The sequence below is a fragment of the Somniosus microcephalus genome, chromosome 4, assembly GCF_052327205.1.
Source record: "Somniosus microcephalus isolate GS21.2 chromosome 4, FLI_Smic_1.0, whole genome shotgun sequence".
Classification (NCBI taxonomy): domain Eukaryota; kingdom Metazoa; phylum Chordata; class Chondrichthyes; order Squaliformes; family Somniosidae; genus Somniosus; species Somniosus microcephalus.
This window is the reverse complement of record NC_140990.1, coordinates 291447050-291464716: the sequence shown is the minus strand read 5'-3', so window position 1 is coordinate 291464716 and position 17667 is coordinate 291447050. Positions and strand designations below refer to the sequence as shown.

The 17667-nt window shown below is 42.7% G+C and overlaps 1 protein-coding gene across 2 annotated transcripts in view; it reads right to left on the bottom strand.

Annotated features, from left to right (window-relative positions):
• The window catches only part of thsd7ba (thrombospondin, type I, domain containing 7Ba), a 1218118-nt gene that overhangs the window by 346053 nt on the left and 854398 nt on the right, over positions 1-17667 (bottom strand). For both annotated transcript variants that reach the window (XM_085986643.1, XM_085986644.1), the window contains exon 14: positions 7019-7213. In XM_085986643.1, the coding sequence (XP_085842769.1) occupies positions 7019-7213 (195 nt within the window). The remainder of the gene's footprint in view (positions 1-7018; positions 7214-17667) is intronic.

The following is a 17667-nucleotide window of genomic DNA, read 5'->3' as shown; positions in this document are numbered from 1 at the left end:
ATATTGAGTGGCACCCCCCTGCCTTACCGCCTGCCGCTAGCAACGACAGGTTGAGGGGAGCGTTTTGCTGTCAGAAAGGGACTGGGGGAGTGCTATTTAAAGGCGACCGCTTCCTGCCTTTTTTTGTCAGTGACATTTTTGCACCACGCATTCTGAGAGAGAGAGAGAGAGAGAGAGAGAGAGAGGCATACATAGAAACACAGAAGATAGGAGCAGGAGTAGGCCATTCTGCCCCTCGAGCCTGCGCCGCCATTCAATGCGATCATGGCTGATCATCCAAATTCAGTACCCGGTCCCTGCTTTCTCCCCATACCCCTTGATCCCTTTAGCCTTAAGAAATATATCCAACTCCTTCTTGAATATATTTAATGTATTGGCCTCTACTGCCTTCTGTGGTAGAGAATTCCACAGGTTCACCACTCTCTGGGTGAAGAAATTCCTCCTCATTTCTGTCCTAAATGACCTACCCCTTATCCTTAGACTGTGACCCCTGGTTCTGGACTCCCCAACCATCGGGAACATCCTTCCTGCATCTAGTCTGTCCAGTCCTGTCAGAATTTTATAAGTTTCAATGAGATCCCCTCATTCTTCTAAACTCCAGCGAGTACAAGCCCAATCGACCCAATTTCTCCTCATACGTCATTCCTGCCATCCCAGGTATCAGCCTGGTGAATCTTCGCTGAACTGCTTCCATGGCAAGAACATCCTTCCTCAGATAAGGCGACCAAAACTGCACACAATACTCAAGATGTGGTCTCACCAAGGCCCTGTATAACTGCAGCAAGACATCTTTGTTCCTGTACTCAAACCCTCTCGCTACGAAGGCCAACATACCATTTGCCTTCTTAACTGCCTGCTGCACCTGCATGCTTACCTTCAGCGACTGGTGCACAAGGACACCCAGGTCTCGTTGCACTTCCCCTTCTCCCAATCTATTGCCATTCAGATAATAATCTGCCTTCCTGTTTTTGGCACCAAAGTGGATAACCTCACATTTATCCACGTTATATTGCATCTGGCATGCTTTTGCCCAATCACCCAACCTGTCCAAATCATCCTGGAGTTTCTCTGGAGAGACTTCTGGAGAGATTCAACGCTGTGTGAAGGAGTTTTGAGTACTGAGCAGCACTTTGCAGGTTCATTTTGATTTGCCCTTCCTCGCTCCTCGGCCTTTGCGCCTTAAGACAGGTGTGAAGCGCCTGATTTAGCACTCCAATCACCTCCAGGGGCGATAAAAGCCAAGTTTGCCGTCGGAGGCAATAATTAGCGCCAGGCGCTAAACTTTGCGCATGGCCGATAATGGCGCCCCAAACGGGGCGATACTGAATTTTTCCCCCTAAGATTACATTAGCCTTTTTTGATTATTTTATACACTAGAACTTAGGAAAACCTTTCTGTTCCAAAGGAACTGTGATGGCAGCTGGTCTTATTGATACAACAACAACAACTTGTATTTATATAGTGCCTTTAACATAGTAAAACATCTCAAGGTGCTTCACAGGAGTGTTATGAAACAAAATTTGACACCGAGCCACATGAGGAGATATTAGTGCAGATGACCAAAAGCCTGGTCAAAGAGGCAGGTTTTAAGGAGTGTCTTAAAGGAGGAAAGAGAGGTAGAGAGGCTTAGAGAGGGAATTGCAGAGCTTAGGGCCTAGGCAGCTGAAGGTACGGCCACCAATGGTGGAGAGATTAAAATCGGTGATGCTCAAGAGGCCAGAATTAGAGGAGTGCAGATATCTCGGAGGGTTGTAGGGCTGGAGGAGATTACGGAGATAGGGAGAGGCGAGGCCATGGAGAGATTTGAAAACAAGGATGAGAATTTTAAAATCGAGGTGTTGCTTAACCGGGAGCCAATGTAGATCAGCAAGCACAGGTGTGATGGGTGAACAGAACTTGGTGCGGACACAAGCAGCCGAGTTTTGGATGACATCAAGTTTACGTAGGGTAGAATGTGGGAGGGCAGCCAGCAGTGCGTTGGAATAGTCAAGTCTAGAGGTAACAAAGGCATGGATGAGGGTTTCAACAGCAGATGAGCTGAGGCAGGGGAGGAGATGAGCGATGCTCCGGAGTTGCAAATAGGCATCTTAGTTATGGCATGGATGTGTGGTCGGAAGCTCATCTTGGGGTCAATGTGACACCAAGATTGTGAACAGTGTGGTTCAGCCTCAGGAGTGGCCAGGGACAAAGATGAATTTGGTGGCTAGGGAACGGAGTTCGTGGCAGGGGCTCAAGACAATGGCTTCGGTATTCGCAGTATTTAGTTGGAGGAAATTCTACTCATCCAGTATTGGATGTCAAACAAGCAGTCTGACAATTTAGAGACAGTGGAGGGGTCAAGAGACGTGGTGTTGAGGCAGTGCTGGGTGTTGTCAGCGTACATGTGGAAACTGACACAGTGCTTTCGGATGATATCGTCAAGGGGTAGCATGTAGATGAAAAATAGGAGGGGGCCAAGGACAGATCTTTGGGGGACACCAGAGGTAATGGTGCGGGAGCGGGAAGTTACACCAGTGTAATATTTACAGTGTGACACTAGTGCATTCTGAGAACTGTATTCCACTATTCGATTGAGTCTCTTTATACAGACAAGGACCACAAAATAAGCTCCAGACTCCAGCTAAAGGGTAAGGCCTCTTCAATAGAAACATCTTGAAAGCAGTTCTAACAAAATGGCTGACTTTATGGCTAGGATTCATTTTTTTAAATGTATTTAATTTTTGTTACATATTTATTATGTTAGTTAACTGTAGAAAAACACTTCAAAAAAGATCTAAAGATATTTGATGGCTGGTTTTGTGGATGTTATTGGTTCCTGATAGAATTAGCTTTTCCTATGGATCCAATGATGAAGAAACATTTAAAAGAATATATTAATCTAAAGATTACGTGAATCATATATTTTTGAAGTGTGACAAATATGGCACCCTGTGGACACGTTCAGGGCACAAGACTCTTAACTACGGAACTTTTCTTGTGTACGTAGCATTAGAACTATTTGTATTTTCTGGATTGAGGGATCCATTGTTAATTCGGAGTCAGTTTAACACAAACTGTTACCAATCGTTATTTGAAAACAAACTCTTAGGCCGCGAATTTGCTCACCTCGGCGGGTCTGTGGCGTGCGACGTTGGTGGCGGGTCACGACCCCGCTGCTGGCTCCCTCTCGCTCTGTGAAATTAATTTCCCTTGATTGGGCTTGTTAAGCCCACCCAGCCCGTTTCCTGGGCCAATTAGAGGAAGCGGGTCTGGTGACATCATTTGATGACGTGTCATCAGCTGATTTCCTTAAAGAGACCATGGCCAACTTTATTTTGACATTTGTGCTGTCAATGTTCTACAGCATTGAGGTGCTGCAAACACCGACAAGGACTGCACAGAGGTGCAGGGCTGCACCCAGGCTCTCCCATGACAGAGGGAGTCACAGCACACAGGGAGGTCCTCTTCCCTTCCCATGGGCGGAAGAGACCTCTCCAGGAGATCAACACAGCCTAGTTGCACATTGCAGAGCAGGGATGTGGTCGGGAGGACCTGGGTGCAGTGCCACAAACATTTCAATTATCTCAGTAGATCACAAAGCATTAGTACAAAACCACACTCAACCTCATCCTGCTGTGCCTCTCATCATATTTCCATCACTCTGTCTTCCCTACCCGATTCCTGCACATCCTGACTCACACCAACTTACCTTGGACCTCCACCCATCCCTATCTCTCTATCTATATTATCACTTCCCCATTGCACTAACTTCCCCTCACACTCACCCTCATCCTAGTGCAATCATACCAACTAACAACACACAAGGGTAGGCACTTGGTTGTTTTCTGCAATGTTCATGTAAAGTTTCTGTTAATGTGGTGTCAAACATTGAAATCTTTATTTTCAACACTTTGTGTTCTTGTGCACCTTGGGAAGTAGCTTACTGAGTTGCAGTGAATGGTGAGACATAACGGTACCCCCCGCACTGGCGATGAATATGAAAGGAATGGCTTGGGCATTGTAGGGATGCTTTATGGTGTTGTTGTTGGGTGGTGCCAACCTGGCACATCATGTGGAGCCAGGGTGTACAGCATCAAGTGAAGTAAATCTGGCCATGGTGAGGCCCTCCCTGGCAGCAATGTGGTCGGGTGCTGATGCCCTGTGTCCTGTGCAGCATTAGGTGATTGTGGAGAAGGTTGGTGTTGTTGTTGGTGCTGCTGGTGAGCCTGGTGATGCTGGTATTGGGGCTGATCGTGGTGAGATTCTGAGGACCAAGGTGAGAGAGTATAAAGGACATCCATGCTGATGGAATAGATGGCAGGTGAAGTAGAGATGACAGAAGTGATCTGTCAATGGTGAGAGAGGTAATGAGGTCAGACTGGATGGAGACTTGTGTAAAGACTTGCAGCATGCTGAATCTGTTGTGGAAATGTAGTGAGGAACAGCTTGTGGCTGAGGGAAGTTATCTCTGTAAGGTGGGAGATTTTACTTTACATTTGAAGCTGTCAACTCATCAGCTGATTCAATGGCCACTGAACTCCCACCTCAGCTTGACAGACGTGATCCACGACCAGTGTGGACCCCATGGGCGAGCTGTCAAATGCAAAAGCTGAAAATCATTCTTAAGTGGCTCTAAACAAGCCACTAATTACTTGAATTGGGTCACCCGCCGCTGCCTGTTGGATCTGCTCAGCACTGACAGACCCAACATCGGGAAAGGTCTGTGGGAGCAAGTTGACAGCAGGTCAGGAACCCACTGTTAAAAATATCAAATTTCCCACATGACCCGCCAGCAAAAATATCAAATTTCCCACTCGACCCACCACTAATCCTGCCCGCTGACCCCCCGGAAAATTCTGGCCTTTGAAGCTGAGCTGTGATATGAGGTAAATAGTGAGGCCTAGAAATTCCCTTGGGTTTGCGCCTATTTAGGGGCGCAAGAGTGGGTTGCGCCGGAAGTTGCGTCGCCGCTGAAATTAGGTGGGCCTTTAAATCGGCGTAAGCCGGTAGCGCTGCGCCGGCACCGATGACGTCATCGGTGTGCGCAGCGCCCCGGTACCGCCCGAAACCACGCCGATCCCCATCTTCAGTAGCGGCCGCCTCTTCCCTGGCGGCCGCTAACAACGTTTTGAAAACCTGGCCGTGCTGCAGCCTTAGAGGCGCTATTTAAAGCGGAGGTGCGGCCGGCCGCTTTTTCGGCGGCCGCCTGCCCGCACCTCCTTCCCCGGCCTCCTCCACCCCCCCCCCGCGGCATTGCCGGCTGGTTTCCGTGGAGCCCGGCACTTTGCCGTTGTGCCGGGCTCTTTTGCCGGCACTTTCAACGGGGCTCCGGCCGTTGCAGGCACCTCCCCCTTAAGAGAAGGGGGAGGCCTGCAGTACAGCAGCCTGCCGCTCCGCATCGGGTGGCGCAGCGGGACCAGCAGCGCTGAAATTCACTTTCAGTGCCCCAAGCGGGGCGGGCACACCCTGTACCAGCGCCCGCTTCCGCTTTGGGGCGCTGAAAGTGAATTTGGGGCGGGCACAACTGGCTCGGCGGCGGGCGCTAAATTTCCGGCGCAAACGTGCTGGCGGGGCGTCACCGAATTTATAGGCCTGAATGTTTGTTTCCACTGGTGGGAAAATTGGGAACAAGGGGACAGAGACTGGATTATCACTGGAAGAACCAAGGGTAAGAACCAAGAAGGCGTTTGCATTGCAGGCTATTATCCCATGGGATGCTTCACCACAAATGGCTATTGAGGCAAAGACTAGAACATTATTTAATAGGAAATGGTATAAGTATTTGAAAAGGAGGAATATCAAAGGAAGTGGGAGGAATGGGGTTCCAGGAGAACGCATCAAACACTGGCACAGGCAATGGGGGTTGTATGGCTTCCACCAATTACATATAAAATATCAGTGAGTTATTGTATTACTGTAGGTTATGAAGGGAATCTGAGCATTACCAGTATTACTACAAGTTATCAATGCAATTTCAGTGAGTTACTATCAGTTACTGGTGGAATCAAAGTTCCTCGCCGTGTGAAACCCTTCCCCACCTATGGTTTCTTCTCTTCTCTGCCCTCGGTGGTCTCCTGGTTCCTGGAACTTCTCACACAACACCTGCTACCACAAAACCATGGGGAACCAACTTTTATAAGGTAAATGCAATAACATTTGCAGATGTCAGATGATAAGACTGCCACATGATCAAACCTCCAGTAATGCCTCCAACCAAAGTTAGCAACTCAATGTGCAAATCCAGATAATGAGTGATTGTCAGCGAGCTATTTTAGCATGCAAGACATCACAACTGAATCGAAACTCATTCAGACGTGCATTACCAACAGTGAGACTAACTGGCTGGCTACCAGGAACAGGAACATTGGGCAATTTTTGAGTCCAGAGATACCAACACTCTGAATAACAGTCCCAGTGGCACTCTGACTAAGAGACTAACTGAGCACGGACTGGGATTGGTTTGTATGAGTCAGTATCATACCACACAGTGCATGTACTCACTGAGTCCCATATACCCAATGGTTTAAACAGTGTGATACCATACTGCTCTGATATAGTATATGCAAAGCAACAAATTAATCAACCCTGTCAGGTTATTAACAAAAAAATCTATTAATTAAATTGCATCAAGCATTTAAAAAACATGTCACTTTTCAAAATTAAACTTTCATTATTCTCTGTGACGAGTAACTGTGTACAACATTTTTCATAACACTATTGATTAAAAAGATGTTGTAAGTGCCATATGCTCAAGGCTGACAATAAATTAGTCTTGGGGAGACTCAAAAAAGTTTCTTAAGACCACTGATCTAGTGAGTATACTGTTACATCTTAACGTGACAAGCCCAAGTAATGGCCCAAGACATTGCAATTATTCATAGTTTAATGGTATAACTTAGTTTCCTAAAAATATGCATAGTAAGAAACAATCTTTTAAATTTAATCATAATAGACATAAAGAAATCTCATTAACAGTCACTAAGATTAGTTTTGATATAATATGTAAAGCCTTTTGCAATTTTCAATGTCCAATACTTGCCTACAAGGGATCTTCTCCGACTATGGGTTGATCCACAGCCTGTGACACAGGAGGTGAACTTGGACCAGTTTGTCAACATGCAATCATCACGACAGGGGATCCGACATTTCTGCACAAGTGCAGGCATTGGGCCTGCCCACTTCAAGCACCCAATAAGATCCACATGCTGGTCATCACCTGTTTTACAGGTCACACCTAAAAATAAAGATAGGACATTAAAAGTATTTTCATGATATTTCTTTTAAAATCACCTCCCTATTTATTTTTTTAAAACATTGAGCAGTTAAATATCTGGAAATGTGTTGGAAATTGCAGTGTTTATATCGTGTCTATCCTAGATTATTATAAATTGACTTCCGCTTCCCTTCTGGTAATCTGATTGGTCTGTTCAGTCAGTGATACTTCCAGAAGTTCATCCATCATTTTATTGAATGGCGGAGCAGGCTCGATGGGCTGTATGGCCTACTCCTGCTCCTAATTCTTAAGTTCTTACAATCTAATTGGTCTGTGGTAATCACATGATCTGAGACCCTACAGCCCATCGAGCCTGCTCCGCCATTCAATAAAATGATGGATGAACTTCTGGAAGTATCATTGACTGAACAGACCAATCAGATTACCAGAAGGGAAGCTGAAGTCAATTTATAATAATCTAGGATAGACACGATATAAACACTGCAATTTCCAACACATTTCCAGATATTTAACTGCTCAATGTTTAAAAAAAAATAGGGAGGGGATTAACTAAGTTTCCAGAAAATTATTTTTAGTAAGGGGTTAGATAGAACTGGGGGCCACTCAAACCAACTATGGAAGCAGGGGCGGATGTCCACAAGCTTTACTCTTCCCAGATCAACTTGTGAAACAGGATACTAAAGGAGGCAGTGAAGACTGATTCCTTACAGTCCTTCAGGATGGTGTTAGATGGATTTCTAGAAAACAAGGCGATTATAGCATTTTGAAGGCAAGAGTAAATTATTTCTACGTATTAATTAGCAGTTCTGGGAGCTTCTGGAGTTTTCCTAATTGTCTATGAGGAGTGAGAGAGAAACTTTCAGCGGAGCAAGTGTGTATAGGCCTGGTGGCCTTTTCCCATCCTAGAGACATAAACACAAACAAGCATAAACAAGACTTCAATTCTTCTGCCAGCAATTTATTGGGTTCATGGGAATCAAGTGAATGCTATTCCCCAATGGTATGACTGATCCATTGTTTTAATTAGCTGCTTACTGTGTTCTCAAGTCTGTCAGGTCAGTAACTATTAAAGACTATTGACTTGTTTTTCACAGGCTTCTTCTAGAACCCCGAGTGAGATTTCGCAGCTCAGATTTTAAACAGAACCAGCACTCCAATAAATGATTTGTTTTTGACATGTCTGAAATTATTTATTTATTTGTGACTTTTCCACTTCGGGCATTAATTTTTCTTTACCCTGATTGAATTTTTCTGTGCAACCATTTATTTATGTTGATCATGTGTACAAAGCCCTATGAATTTTTAATGTACAGTGAATTATTTATTTCTCATGCGGCCAGAATGCACAGGCTTTAAACAGTGCACACATATGTGTTTTCTTGTTCTGTTCATTTCTTCCTACATCTGCATTTTATTTATGTTTTTGCCAGGAAAATGTTCCAAATCAGTTTAAAGAATTGTGGCCCGGATTTTGCGGTGGGTATGATGGCGTACTCTCAAAGTACACCGTCACACCGCCATTGAAATCCACCGGAAGTTCGGGATTTCCGCAGGCATTGAATCTCAAACTTGCGGTCTGTCAACGTACGCGTTCACAGACCATCCGCACCGCCACTGAAAACTTAATTGCTGGTGCAGAGTTGGGCTACTTGACCACCAACTGCCCAGCAATTACATACGAACATTTTACGGCTGGTGCAAACAGGCTCAGGGCTTGTTTCCACAGCGTAAGGGGATACCCAAAATGAAAAAATGCTTCTTTAAAAATTAAATGATATCCATGAACATTAAAAACTTTAATGAGAAGCAATCCTAGTGTATGTTAAAGCTGCCGGTGTTTTTAAAATAACGTTTACATCTCATAACTTTTTGCACAGAGCACAGTATTTGCTTAGAAGTGGTAATTATGAGTAATGAATTGGATTCCTGTGATAAAAGCTAAATTTGTATATATTTTAACGGCTGTAGTAATGAAGTATGGTAGTAATTTAAATTAATGAAAGACAATCTGTTTCCTGATTGGAGGACCAGGCCCATGTGATCCCAGGTACGCTTCCACACAGGCTGCACCCCTGGGATCCGTGAGCCATTACGCTGCCCTCCAGCACGCAGCGTCAGAGAGCAAGTTTACGCAGGAGGGCAGATATCGGGTAGGTGCGTATTCTTTTTGCAGGTCAGTGCGTACTTCGGAGCTATACCGCAGACCGCAATTTTTGGAGCTTGAATAACACCAGTGCAGTACAGCTAATAATCTCTCAAGGTGCTCCTCATGGTAAGACAGAGCAGCTGCTGTTGTCTAAGGACAAGAACATTACACTATATAAAATACAATCCATTATTCTTTTACTGAAATGTATGTTCTTGTCCCTTTAAGGCTATTTAATTAATAAGTAAACACTGGGTCAGTTTTGTCAAAGAAGGTGCAGAAACTTTGGTTCCTACAGACTTTCTCTGAAGATGACAAATTATGCTTTTGTTTCATTATAGTTTGTTTCAAGTATGACATAGAAATTTAGCATTTTACACACACGCACAAACTGTGGCTTTGTACCTGGGAAGTCAAGACCAAGTGTAGTCTTCAGGTGAAGAGAAGTTAAAGAGTGGGAGATATTGGACGAGGGCACACAGACGTGATTCATTCCCCATTTTAAAATCATATATTCTCACCTTATTTTTATTATCTTAATATATTAAAATAAACTTACATCTACATAGAAACATAGAAGACAGGAGCAGGAGTAGGCCATTCGGCCCCTCGAGCCTGCTCCACCATTCAATGAGATCATGGCTGATCATCCAAACTCAGTACCCTGTCCCTGCCTTCTCCCCTTATTCCTTGATCCCTTTAGCCTTAAGAAATATATCCAACTCCTTCTTGAATATATTTAATGAATTGGCCTCAACTGCCTTCTGTAGTAGAGAATTCCACAGGTTCACCACTCTCTGGGTGAAGAAATTCCTCCTCATCTCAGTCCTAAATGGCTTACCTCTTATCCTTAGACTGTGACCCCTGGTTCTGGACTCCCCGCCATCGGGAACATCCTTCTTGCATCTAGTCTGTCTAGTCCTGTTAGAATTTTATAAGTTTCAATGAGATCCCCTCTCATTCTTCTAAACTCCAGCGAGTATAAGCCTAATTGACCCAATCTCTTCTCATACGTCATTCCTGCCATCCCAGGTATCAGTCTGGCGAGTCTTCGCTGCATTCCCTCCATGGCAAGAACATCCTTCCTCAGATAAGGCGATCAAAACTGCACACAATACTCAAGGTGTGGTCTCACCAAGGCCCTGTACAACTGCAGCAAGACATCCTTGTTCCTGTACTCTACTTCCTATTAATATTTTTTGCATTATAAATTCCTATTTCCAAATCTATGATGGAAACTGCTGTTGTAAACTTGTCATGTTATAATTGCATTCTCTTGCCAGTGGTGTTGCCACAGCCACATGGATGATGACCAACATTCCCCCTAAGTTGCGTGGCCGCGCACCAATCCGGAGGTCCTGCGCAGGACGCTCACCAGCTGTTGCTGGTGGTAAAGAAACTGCACAGCAAATTTAAAGGGACCGCGTACGGAAAAAAATGAAGAGGGAACATTGATGATGACCATTTATGTTCTTCTATTTGCACCATTCTCTAACCAAAAGGGTGGGCAGACAATTGCTTCCAGCTTTCTTCCACTCTACAGCTGGCCATTTATACACAAGGGCATCCTTCAGGGACTCGTCCTCCGAGTTTCCCTCTCACTTTATGAAGAAATAGCTCACTTAAGCTGGCGCCTTCCCCTGATGCACATCCAAGATCAGGAACTTGTGAAGAAATATGACCATAAAGCCATATGCTATGTTACATTAATGTGCAACACAAAATCCTAAAGACAGTACAACTATAAAAACAGCATCTTAAACCATAAGACAAATATTGCCTGTTCTATGCTACTGTTTATATTCATTAATGTGCCTCCATTTAATATTTTAGAGAAAAACTAGATATTTTCATAACATAACCACTTCTGTCTGCAAAGAATTCTTCTGCACAGAACAAGGAGATGATGACTAATATAAGAACCAATATAAATGCTAAACATAATCATTCATCAGAAGAGCCAATCATAAAAAGTTCAGATTGTAAATAACACCTTGAAAAATCTATATTGTCTTGCATCCCAGTGCATCAATCACACTTGAAAGTGTCGTACATGCATTGTCTGTGTATCACTTGTACCTGTTTGGCTCAAATATTATAAGACTAAAATAAATCACAACTGGATAGGAAACATATCAATCACCAAGTAGTATGTTTTAAAAAATATTAAAAATAGAGGAAGTATACCAGTGATTTTCTATCAGTTTTTTCAGATCTTGATAACCACAAGGGGAGGAACTGACAATTTACAAGCACTTGCCAAACTACATACAAACTTCAAACTTTGCCCTAACCAACTTCAAGTTGCAACCATTAGGCTTTGTGGCCTGACAGGAATCTGCCAGCAACACCTTAGCAGCAGAATAATACATTGTGTGTTCATTGGCCTACACACGGTTCTCAGCATCAAAAATCAGCATACTTTCCAACATACTGTGAGTAACGCGAGAGATGTGCTAGTATTAAAATATCATTGGTTCCACCATAAACAAGATATAAACTGAGGTATTAGATATACTGAAGCAAATGGAGAAATGCAATCTTGTTTTATTAATGGGATGCTAAAATATTCCACTACGGTCATTTACAGATTAATACAAGATCAAATAGAATGAGAGAACAATCATTTGAATATTTAGTTGACATAAAGTGCCTGCCTAGTTTGCCTTGAAGGCTCTCATCGCATTAGGTGAAAGAAGCTACTGGTAATAAAATGGCATGCATTGCAAGGCAAATAATTGACTATTTAACTAAAGGCTAAAAATGCTAATCAAAAAATGATAAAATATTACGTTCGCATTAATCATTGCCAAAAGGGCACAATTTCCAAGATCAATTACTCAAGAACTGTTAATTATAATCAAAGTGTCAAATAAAGATTTGCAACATTTGCTTTGTATTGTTTTGAGTTGTCTTGAAATACAGCAACAACATTTTATATATTTCAATTACTTCACAACCTCAGCTGCCGATCTCAGGACTGCACAATAGTAGATTCCAACACATTTTCCCCTATCGCTATGTCCAACTTTGCTCTTCAACACCACCACTATGAACATGTACGAATAGAATTTTCATTATAAGTCATCAACAACTCCAATGGTGGAACAACTAACAATTCACGTACCATACAATGATAATGTGATATTTTTCATTTCCTACTCAAACATTTTTAATGTAAAAATGTCATGCAAATGTTCTCTTCAGTCTAAGCTCAGATCTTCTTGGCTATGTATGTGCCAGAGAACAATGCACTACACACATTGCAAGGTAATAATAATAGTTACCATGGTTTGACAGCTTTGAGTGGGATTCTGTAAACCTATAAATGAATAGCAAAGTTTGACTGTTTATAATGAAATGTAAAAGTAACACCACCCTACTATTAAAAAGCATATTCATGAAAAAATAGGATCTATGTTCACCTATGAATAAATCTCTTTAAAATCTCAAAGACGAAATAAGGAGCTACAGAACATATCTAGTTAGAACTGAAAGTATGTTACATCTTTCACATTGCTGAAGTGCTTTTTGCTCATTAAAAAATGTACAATGTAGGTGGTGCATTAGCACAGAACTAGCTGTTCTCAGTGGTGATTTAAGGTGTGAATGATCATACCCTCCAGTGTCTCACACATCTTCTCTTCTAAATCTGACGCAAAGAACTAAAACGTATTATCTAGCTGCCAACACTTTGTGGTTTCCGTGATTTACACCCCCATTATGTTTCCTTCACTAAACACAAGGGACAGCACTTTTAATATGGCCAGCATGACTCTTTACTGTGACTTCTCCAATACAGTCCTTATAGGTGCATTTATCAGATTTCTCAGAATCCATAATAAATCACCAGTGACAGATCCCACGAGTACAATTAGAGCATAGGGTGAAAAGATGGGGAAACAGTACAATGCAAAGAACAAGGCAGAAAGAAAGGGATGAAGGCATTTGGACACTGTAAGGAGAATTTTCAGGCTTTTTTTCTGACCAGCAGCTTTAGAAACATAGAAGATAGGAGCAGGAGTAGGCCATTCGGCCCCTCGAGCCTGCTCCACCATTTAATGAGATCATGGCTGATCATCCAAATTCAGTACCCCGTCCCTGCTTTCTCTCCATATCCCTTGATCCCTTTAGCCTTAAGAAATATATCTAACTCCTTCTTGAATATATCTAATGAATTGGCCTCAACTGCCTTTTGTGGTAGAGAATTCCATAGGTTCACCACTCTCTGGGTGAAGAAATTCCTCCTCATCTTTGTCCTAAATGGCTTACCTCTTATCTTTAGACTGTGACCCCTGGTTCTGGACTCCCCGACCATCGGGAACATCCTTCCTGCATCTAGTCTGTCTAGTCCTGTTAGAATTTTATAAGTTTCAATGAGATCCCCTCTCATTCCTCTAAACTCCAGCGAATATAAGCCCAATCGACCCAATCTCTCCTCATACGTCATTCCTGCCATCCCAGGTATCAGTCTGGTGAAGCTTCGCTGCACTCCATGGCAAGAACATCCTTCCTCAGATAAGGCGACCAAAACCGCACACAATACTCAAGATGCGGTCTCACCAAGGCCCTGTACAACTGCAGCAAGACATCCTTGCTCCTGTACTCGAATCCTCTCGCTATGAAGGCCAACATACCATTTGCCTTCTTAACCGCCTGCTGCACCTGCATGCTTACCTTCAGCGGCTGGTGCACAAGGACACCCAGGTCTCGTTGCACTTCCCCTTCTCCCAATCTATTGCCGTTCAGATAATAACCTGCCTTCCTGTTTTTGCCATCAAAGTGGATAACCTCGCATTTATCCACATTATACTGCATCTGCCATGCAACTGCCCAATCACCCAACCTGTCCAAATCATACTGGAGTTTCTCGGCATGAAATATAAGAATAAGGACTAAGATGCACCAATAAGTGTAAGGATATCTTGCTTTATGAGAGTATTTAGGATCTTTGACAATACAGATCAAACACAGTTTCTCACAACTAAACTTTTCCCATCCAGCCTCAACCCCCAGCTTGAATACTCCAATTTCTCTCTAACTTGTGCGTGTTGTACCAGCACCACATAGAGAGTCCTCACATGATCTTAGTACCCACTTCTGACCTGCTACATGTCGGTTGCCATCTTGTTGGGTACCCTGGGAATAAATAAAGTTAAGGCATACAAATGGAATAAACCAGTAACAGAACATACTTGACAGCATACAGTGATGTTAGGACACATACAAAAAAAGAGAATACAGAGGGGGGCTTATTTATAAAGAGATTGATGCAGAAAAAAGTGAGAATAAAGAACCAAATGAAGAGATACCAATGCTACAAGGAAAATAATGTGTGACAATCAACAATCAAAGAGGGGAGTGGAACATAAAGACATACACAGAAAGAGCCAGAGTAGGAAAGGAACAGAGAAATAGTTAGAGAGACGATCTTGCAATTATGTTGCACCTGTAAGTTGAAATATCTCAAAACACTTCACATAAATCTTATTTATTTTTGAATTCCAGTACTGTTGTAGGCAAACATGGCAGCAATTCTACACTAGCACTACCCCATACACAGCATTGATAGAAAAGAACAGTTTATCTTTATTTTGATGGTAATAGCTCAGTAAGGAATGTTGGCAAGTCACTGGGAGAAGCCACTGCTCTTCCATCGAATAGTACCACGGGATCTGGAATGTCCACCTGAACTACCACAACAGGCAGTTATGATTTAGGCACTCTTCAAATATTTGTTCTGGTACCCAGCGCAAAGCTGCATTCAAGTCTGCACTTCACAGAATCACAGAATCACAGAAACCCCACAGTGCAGATAGAGGCCATTTCGGCCCATCGAGCCTGCACCGACACATATCCCACCCGATCCCCGTAACCCCTACACCAACACATATCCCACCCTATCCCTTCCTATGAACTGGATTGTGACCTTGTGCACAAAAGAATTGAGGAGGTAATATATCTGGTGTGAACAATGAACCCCTTAAGCTGCTGATAAGGTCACTGGAAATTAATACAAGACATCTAGCAATCTCCTGATCTCTATAATAAATGGACAAATAACACTGACAGGCTATATATCTCAGGCTATAAACTATAAATACAGTTCATTGAGAAGTAAAACCCAAATTTCACTGAATTATGAAACTACTTTGAATACTGAACTACCCTGTTCAAAAGCAATAAAGTTTCAAAACCCCTTGAGGTTCTCAAATCAGCCATTCAACCCACCATGTCTGTGTGAGCTCTATGATGGGGCAATCCAAAACTAACCCCGCTGCACTGTTTAGCGTCACCTTCAAAGGACGGCACTTCTGACTATGTAGCACTATTTCAGCATTGCACCAGAGTGTCCGTGCATGAGCAATACCACAAGCAAGCAGCATGTTACAGTATATATAATGCTCCAATTGTTCTAAAACAGCACATCCTCCGACTTGCCACTATACCCCTCAAAATACTAGTCATTCTCTTTCAACAACAACAACTTGCACCTTTAACATAGTAAAACGCCCCAAGGCACTTCACAGGAGTGTTATCAAACAAAATTTGACACTGAGCCACATAAGGAGATATTAGGACAGGTGTCAAAAGCTTGATCAAAGAGGTAAATTTTCAGGAGCGACTTAAACGAGGAGAGAGAGGTAGAGAGATGGAGAGGTTTAGGGAGGGAAATTGAGCCTATGGCCTAGGCAGCGGAAGGCACGGGGCTGTCAATGGTGGAGTGATTAAAATCGGGAATGCGCAAGAGGCCAAAATTGGAGGAGCGCAGAGATCTCGGAGGGTTGTAGGGCTGGAGGAGGTTCCAGAAAAAAGGAGGGGCGAGGCCATGGAGGGATTTGAAAACAAGGATGAGAATTTTTAAATCGAGGTGTTGCTGGACTGGGAACCAATGTAGGTCAGCAAGCACAGTGGTGATGGGTGAACGGGACTTAGTGCGAGTCAGGATACTGGCAACAGAGTTTTGGATAAGTTCAAGTTTATGGGAGGATGGAAGATGGGAGGCTGACCAGGAGAGCGTTGGAATAGTCACGTCTATCACCCATCAAAACTCTACAGTACTCACACGAAGCAGAGGTGAAAGTATTTGTTTTGGGCATGATGCTAAAAGAAATAAAATAGCATTCCGCATTTACAGACCAAACAATAAATTGAACTGTTGCTAATTATGAGATTAGTTGAATCTGAGGATACAGCTTGGGAACTACAAAATGAGTTGTTCAATTTGTGTAAATTGTAAGAACAATTAAATTTAATATGAACAATCATAATGTAGAAAGGAACAAACAATTGTGTTAAAATAGCTAAGAATGAAGTTGAAAGACATCTAGGGTTGCAAGCACACAATACACAATGGCTAATAGTACATATGAAAAGAAGCATGAATGTTTCAGCGTCATGAGTGCAGTGGATCATTTGGTTACTTCCAGATTTTATTTGTCTGTCTTGTTAATAAAATTGCAACTTTAACCAGATAAAATTACTTTACAAAATAAAACAAGAAAGCTTTTAATACTTAAAAGTTACTTAATCTTTTTGTTAAAAAATATATTTTAATATTTAATCTAGAAAAGAGAAGGCTGAGGGGTGACCCAATTAAAAAGATGAAAGGATTTATAGATTAGACATAGGGAATCAGCCCCGATTTTAACTCCAGGTGGATTCCCTGCTCAGGCCTGAGTTAAAATTACAGTTGGTTCTCAATGATGTCATCTGGCCGCAACATGCATATGTAAAGAAGGACCCTGTTGGCTCCGGGCGCGTGTCCATGCTGCCTGCTCAGGAGAGCAGGTTAAAATTGCAGATGTTACGATCATGGCAGCTTTTGGACAGGTAAGAGCCAGGGCAATTTTAACCGCCCACCCCCAGGTTTCTGCTGCGCGAGTAGGGTAAAAATTCCGCTTATGGGGAGACCAAAACTAGGGGCCATACATATAAGATAGTCACCAATAAATTAAATAGGGAACTCAGGAGAAACTTATTTACCCAAAGAGTGGTAAGAATGTGGAAGTCGCTACCATAGGGAGTAGTTGAGGCAAATAGTATAGATACATTTAAGGGGAAACTAGATATGAGGGAGAAAGGATTAGAAGTAAATACAGATAGGGTTAAATGAAGAGGGGTGGGAAGAGGCTCGTGTGGAGCATAAATGCCGGCATAGACCAGTTGGATCAAATGGCTTGTTTCTGTGCTGTAGAATCAATGTACTAGTTAATCAGGAAAAGGTAATTTATTAATGCAGCTTTAATTAAAAATGGAAAGAAAACTACAAACAGCTCATGAAAGTCAAAATAAACTGAAAAGCAGA